A 7,500-nucleotide genomic window follows, 5' to 3' on the forward strand; every position below is an offset into this window, starting at 1 on the left:
CTATTCTCTAATTATACTCACTGTTTATTCACAAAATAAAAGTTTTTGTTGAAGTTCGTTGGTTTTTTCTTTAAAAAAACAGTAAAAATAACAGTATTTTCAGACTAAATCAAGTATTTCTAATTTATTCTCCACTAAACTTTATTTATTATCATATAAAGTTTAAACTAAGACGTTTTTTTAGGGTTAAAACTACTTTACAACAGTGTGATGAGTATGAATTAATGAATAAACGGCTTTAAACGAACCTGCTGTGCCTCCTTCATCTCGTCAAAATCCCCGTCCGGTGCGAGCAGCTCCGTGACGCCGCCGCCCCTGACCTCTGACCTCGGGGTCTGCAGGCGCGGGGTCTTCTTCTCCAGCCAATCCCAGGACGGGTCGGTGAAGCCGATGGTCGGCGAGGGGTTCGTGGTGAGCGGGACGATGAGTCGGACCTCGTCTTCCTCCGCCGTCCTCCTCCATTTCTCCTCCTCGCTGCGACCTCCTGCAGGAAAATCATTCATGAGGCTTTTGTTTCGTCCAACGCGTCAAAATACAAATTACTGTCGAACACACTTTTATTTTCTTAAAACAATAAAAAATAAAACAATAAAATAGATTTAAAAAATATAGAATAAAATTAATTAAATATATAAAAAAACAACAATAAAAATAAAACAAATTGCTGTCGAAAAAACTTATTTTTTAAAAAGCAACTTTAAAAAACAATGAAAATAAAACAATTAAATAAATATAAAAAATAAAAATAAAGAATAAAATAAATTAACTATATAAAAAAGCAAGGTTACAAATAAAAATATAAAATAAATTTAAAAACAACAATAAAGTAAAAAATAAAATAAATAAAAATAAAATAGATTTAAAAGCTATAACAATAAAATAAAATAAATTAAAAATAAGAAGACACAAAAATAGATTCAAAAGGCAAACAATACAATATTTGAACTATATAAAAAACAACAATAAAAATAAAACAATAAAATCACTTCAAAAGCTATAATAATAAAATAAAATAAATGATCTCAATAAAAAGCAAGGATATAAATAAAACAATAAAATAGATTTAATAGTTTTAACAATAAAATAAATAAAATACTAGAAAAAACAAAAAGCAAGAATAAAAACAATAAAAATAAAACAATAAAATAAATTTAAAATAATAAAAATAAAACAATAAAATAAATTTAAAATAATAAAAATAAAACAATAAAATAAATTTAAAATAATAAAAATAAAACAATAAAATAAATTAAAAAGCTATAAATATAAAAAAATAAAATTAATGATATAAAAACAAGGATACAAAGAAAACAATAAAAAAATGTAAAAAAAAAAGTCAAAATCAAAATTACTGTCGAATATACTATGTACTATATTTTAAAAAACAACTTTAAAAAACAACAAAGTGGATTAACAAAACATAAATAAAATATATTTTAAAGCTATAACAATAAAAATAAAATAATATAACTATATAAAAAACAAGGATATAAATAAAACAATAAAAATAAAACAATAAAATAGATTTAAAATCTATAATAATAAATAAAATGAAGGAAGAAATAAGAATAAAAAGTAAACAATAAGATACATTTAAAAGCTATAATAATAAATAAAATGAACTATATAAAAAGCAAGGATATAAAGAAAACAATAAATAAAATAAATAAATAAGAATATAAAATAAAACAATTAAATAAATCTAAAAGCTGTAATAATAAAATAAAATAAATAAAAATAAAACAATTAAATAAATCTAAAAGCTGTAATAATAAAATAAAATAAATAAAAATAAAACAATTAAATAAATCTAAAAAACAATAAATAAAATAAATAAATAAGAATATAAAATTAAACAATAAAATAAATTTAAAAAACAACAATGAAAAAATGAATGAAATGTATTTAAAAGCTATAATTATAAATAAAGTAAATAAATAAATAAGAATAAAAATAAAACAATTAAATAAATCTAAAAGCTGTAATAATAAAATAAAATAAATAAAAATAAAAATAAAACAATTAAATAAATCTAAAAAACAGTAATAAAATAGATTTAAAAGCTGTATTAATAAAATAAAATAAATAAAGAAAACAATAAAATTAAATAAAACAATAAAATAAATGTAAAAAAACAACAATTAAAACAAATAAATAATAAAATAGATTTAAAATAAATTAAAAAGCTCTTTCTGACTAAAATAAAAAAAAAATAATATAAACCAAACAGGAGCGTAGTTCTGGCTCTGTCTCTGTTGCCGTAGCAACCATCACTGCGGTCACGGCGGGGCTGGATGAGGGTTTGTGCTGTTGCCATGGCGACAGACACCGTAGCGGCGCTCTTGTTCCTGCACTTTTCACCTTTTAAGCCGCGTTGTTCCTGCTCCTCTTCCTCCACGCTCGGCTGCAACGGCTCCCTGCTGGGCGCCACGCCGACCTCCGCCACTGTGGGATTCTGGGTAAATACGCCTTTGCGTCCCAGACCGGCGTCCTCCTCCTCTTCCTCCTCTTCCTCCTCTTCCTCCCGCTCTGCCTCTTCATCCTCTGTCTCATCTGCAACAGACAGACGCAGATGTTATTCATCTTATTATTTATTAAAAACTGAATAAAAATAAGAAATAAAACAAGAAAAATCAACAGAATTAACAACAAACTCCCAATAAATACATATATATCTATATATATACATATATATATGTATATATATAGATATATATATATACATATATATATAGATATATATGTATATATATATAAATACATAAATACATATATATATGTATTTATGTATTATTTTATTTATGTGTTTTCTGATACGTGCAGATATAAAAACGTTTTTACAGAACATAAAATGCAGAATTTATTATTTTTAAATTAAATGTTGAGCAAGTGACTGAAACTGAATATACAGAACTATTTTCTCATTTATTTTAATTTAATTTATTATTTATTTATTATTATTATTAATTTAAATTGTCAGCAAATGATTGATACTGAACCTGTTAATTATAAATAAGGAATATTTTTTACATATGTTATTTATTTAAAGTGTCAGAAATTGACCAATAGTGAAAATTATGTTTATTTAGCTATTTATTTTATTTTTTATTTTATATATTATTTATTTAAATTGACAGAAAATTACAGATACTGAAAATAATGTTTATTAAGCTATTTATTTTTCATATATAATATTATTTATTTTAACAACAGACAGACGCAATTGTTCTTCATCTTATTCCGACTTTTTATTAAAAACTGAAATAACAACAAACGCGCCCATCACAGACGTGTTGGTTTATATATTTATTTATTTATGTGTTTTCTGATTCGTGCAGATATAAAAACATTTTTACAGAACATAAAATAAAGAATTTATTATTTTTAAATTAAATGTTGAGCAAGTGACTGAAACTGATTATACAGAACTATTTTGTTTTTTATTTTATTTTATTTATTATTTATTTAAATTTTCAGAAAATTATTTTTATTTAGCTATTTATCAATTTTTGTATTTTATATTATTATTTATTTAAACTGTCTGAAAATGACCAATAGTGAAAATAATGTTTATTTATCTATTTATTGTATTTATTTTATTTATTTATTTAAAATTGTCAGGAATTATCTGACACTGAACCTGTTTATTTATTGGATTTATTATTTCATATATTATTATTAATTTAAATGGTCAGAAAATAACAGATACTGAAGATGACATTTATTTAGCTATTTATTGTATTTTTTATTTTATATTTTCTTTATTTAAATCGTCAGCACTTCACTGAAACGCTTTTTTTTTTTTTTATTTATTTATTTTTTTCTCCAGGTTCACTAAGAAATGGTTGTATGATAAAACTATATATATTCTTTATTTTATATCATATTATTTTATTTTAATTGTCAGAAAATTATGTGTATTTAGCTATTTATTTAATTTTTTATTATTTATCTTAATTGTCAGAAAATGACCGTTAAAGAAAATTATGTTAATTTAACTATTTATTGTATTTTTTATTATTATTTTCTTTATTTAAATGGACATCACTTCACTGAAACCCTATTTATTTTTCATTTATTCTTTATTTATTCTCCGTCTTCACTAATAAATGGTTGTATAATAACTTATACATATTCTTTATTAAGGTTATTTGAGTAACAGAGCCTCCTCCAACCGTGCTTTTGCAGTCACATCAGTGATATGTATATATGTCTATTTCTATTTCTTCCCTTTTAAATTTAACTTTATTGCTTATTTTTGCTGTTTTTTACCTTATTTTGTAATATTCTGTTGCTGCTGTGACAAAAGAACTTCCCCGTCTGTGGGACATTAAAGGTTTTCTGATTCTGAATAACTCGTCTGAAAAAGCGTAAAAAGAAGAGTGAATTCATCACTTCTCCTCCTTTTACCCTTTTTTTATATTTATCCAATAAACTCTTCGTTCAACATCAGCGTTAACCTAAAAACAGTGTATTCGCACCTTTTGCGTAACTCCCCAGGAGCCCAAAGTCCGTCCCCGTGTCGGTCTCAGGGGCGACGGTTCCTGCAGCGTCTCCGGCGGCAGCAGAGGTCGAAGCAGAGGTCGATGACGTCGCGTTCGAGACGACGGGGGAGCGAAGGACCCCGTAACCACTGGAACGACCCCCTTCGTCCCCCTCTGCCTCCCACAGGTCCCTCTCCAGAGGCCCCACCTGTGTGATCAAAGTGCTTTATTATTATTATTATTATTATTATTATTAATGTTATTATTCCTGATGAAGAGGAACAGGATATTTCACATTCTCAGTTATAAACACTATTAACTTACATGTAACACCTTTATATAAGTTGAAAACTGTGACTTTATTCTTTAAAAAGTAACGTATCTTAACCTCCATCTGCTCCCGACGGCGTCCGCAGACTAAACTCACTTTCATTGTTTCATGTTTTAGCATTAAAGCTGCTGAAATTCCTTCTTTTTACATTATGTTATTTAATGTAATCTATTCATTTACATGCCCACTTCTTAAAACTCCTTTTTATAGACTTGTCTTCCTGTGATAACGTCTTTTTATCGTGTTTTTATCATGTTTTAAGCGTGTTTTTAGCATCTTTATCATGTTTTAAGCGTGTTTTTAGCGTCTTTATCATGTTTTTATCATGTTTTAAGCGTGTTTTTAGCATCTTTATCATGTTTTAAGCGTGTTTTTAGCGTCTTTATCATGTTTTAAGCGTGTTTTTAGCATCTTTATCATGTTTTTATCATGTTTTAAGCGTGTTTTTAGCATCTTTATCATGTTTTAAGCGTGTTTTTAGCACCTTTATCATGTTTTTATCATGTTTTAAGCGTGTTTTAAGCATCTTTATCATGTTTTCAGCGTGTTTTTAGCGTCTTTATCATGTTTTTATCATGTTTTAAGCGTGTTTTTAGCATCTTTATCATGTTTTAAGCGTGTTTTTAGCGTCTTTATCATGTTTTAAGCGTGTTTTTAGCATCTTTATCATGTTTTTATCATGTTTTAAGCGTGTTTTTAGCATCTTTATCATGTTTTTATCATGTTTTAAGCGTGTTTTAAGCATCTTTATCATGTTTTAAGCGTGTTTTTAGCATCTTTATCATGTTTTTATCATGTTTTAAGCGTGTTTTTAGCATCTTTATCATGTTTTTATCATGTTTTAAGCGTGTTTTTAGCATCTTTATCATGTTTTTATCATGTTTTAAGCGTGTTTTTAGCATCTTTATCATGTTTTTATCATGTTTTAAGCGTGTTTTTAGCATCTTTATCATGTTTTAAGCGTGTTTTTAGCACCTTTATCATGTTTTTATCATGTTTTAAGCGTGTTTTAAGCATCTTTATCATGTTTTCAGCGTGTTTTTAGCGTCTTTATCATGTTTTTATCATGTTTTAAGCGTGTTTTTAGCATCTTTATCATGTTTTAAGCGTGTTTTTAGCGTCTTTATCATGTTTTAAGCGTGTTTTTAGCATCTTTATCATGTTTTTATCATGTTTTAAGCGTGTTTTTAGCATCTTTATCATGTTTTTATCATGTTTTAAGCGTGTTTTAAGCATCTTTATCATGTTTTAAGCGTGTTTTTAGCATCTTTATCATGTTTTTATCATGTTTTAAGCGTGTTTTTAGCATCTTTATCATGTTTTAAGCGTGTTTTTAGCGTCTTTATCATGTTTTTATCATGTTTTAAGCGTGTTTTTAGCATCTTTATCATGTTTTAAGCGTGTTTTTAGCGTCTTTATCATGTTTTTATCATGTTTTAAGCGTGTTTTTAGCATCTTTATCATGTTTTAAGCGTGTTTTTAGCGTCTTTATCATGTTTTTATCATGTTTTAAGCGTGTTTTTAGCATCTTTATCATGTTTTAAGCGTGTTTTTAGCATCTTTATCATGTTTTTATCATGTTTTAAGCGTGTTTTAGCGTCTTAATCATGGTTTTAAGCGTGTTTTTAGCATCTTTATCATGTTTTTATCATGTTTTAAGCGTGTTTTAAGCATCTTTATCATGTTTTAAGCGTGTTTTTAGCATCTTTATCATGTTTTTATCATGTTTTAAGCGTGTTTTTAGCATCTTTATCATGTTTTTATCATGTTTTAAGCGTGGTTTAAGCATCTTTATCATGTTTTAAGCGTGTTTTTAGCATCTTTATCATGTTTTTATCATGTTTTAAGCGTGTTTTTAGCATCTTTATCATGTTTTAAGCGTGTTTAAAGCATCTTTATCGTGTTTTTATCATGTTTTAAGCGTGTTTTTAGCATCTTTATCATGTTTTCAGCGTGTTTTTAGCGTCTTTATCATGTTTTTATCATGTTTTAAGCGTGTTTTTAGCGTCTTTATCATGTTTTTATCATGTTTTAAGCGTGTTTTTAGCATCTTTATCATGTTTTAAGCGTGTTTTTAGCACCTTTATCATGTTTTTATCATGTTTTAAGCGTGTTTTAAGCATCTTTATCATGTTTTCAGCGTGTTTTTAGCGTCTTTATCATGTTTTTATCATGTTTTAAGCGTGTTTTTAGCATCTTTATCATGTTTTAAGCGTGTTTTTAGCGTCTTTATCATGTTTTAAGCGTGTTTTTAGCATCTTTATCATGTTTTTATCATGTTTTAAGCGTGTTTTTAGCATCTTTATCATGTTTTTATCATGTTTTAAGCGTGTTTTAAGCATCTTTATCATGTTTTAAGCGTGTTTTTAGCATCTTTATCATGTTTTTATCATGTTTTAAGCGTGTTTTTAGCATCTTTATCATGTTTTTATCATGTTTTAAGCGTGTTTTTAGCATCTTTATCATGTTTTAAGCGTGTTTTTAGCATCTTTATCGTGTTTTTATCATGTTTTAAGCGTGTTTTTAGCATCTTTATCATGTTTTCAGCGTGTTTTTAGCGTCTTTATCATGTTTTTATCATGTTTTAAGCGTGTTTTTAGCATCTTTATCATGTTTTAAGCGTGTTTTTAGCATCTTTATCATGTTTTTATCATGTTTTAAGCGTGTTTTAAGCATCTTTATCAT

The 7,500-nt window shown here is 26.5% G+C and overlaps 1 protein-coding gene across 1 annotated transcript in view; it reads right to left on the reverse strand.

Annotated features, from left to right (window-relative positions):
- podxl2 (podocalyxin-like 2) overlaps window positions 1–7,500 on the reverse strand; it is a gene marked incomplete at its 3' end in the record, with an annotated part of 37,737 nt that overhangs the window by 8,094 nt on the left and 22,143 nt on the right. The window contains exons 5-7 of the mRNA XM_083939714.1: window positions 4,482–4,692; window positions 2,362–2,553; window positions 249–484 (exon numbers count right to left, since the gene is read on the reverse strand). Of these exons, the coding sequence (XP_083795840.1) occupies window positions 249–484; window positions 2,362–2,553; window positions 4,482–4,692 (639 nt within the window). The remainder of the gene's footprint in view (window positions 1–248; window positions 485–2,361; window positions 2,554–4,481; window positions 4,693–7,500) is intronic.

The sequence above is a fragment of the Echiichthys vipera genome, assembly GCF_963691815.1.
Source record: "Echiichthys vipera genome assembly, chromosome: X".
Classification (NCBI taxonomy): Eukaryota; Metazoa; Chordata; class Actinopteri; order Perciformes; family Trachinidae; genus Echiichthys; species Echiichthys vipera.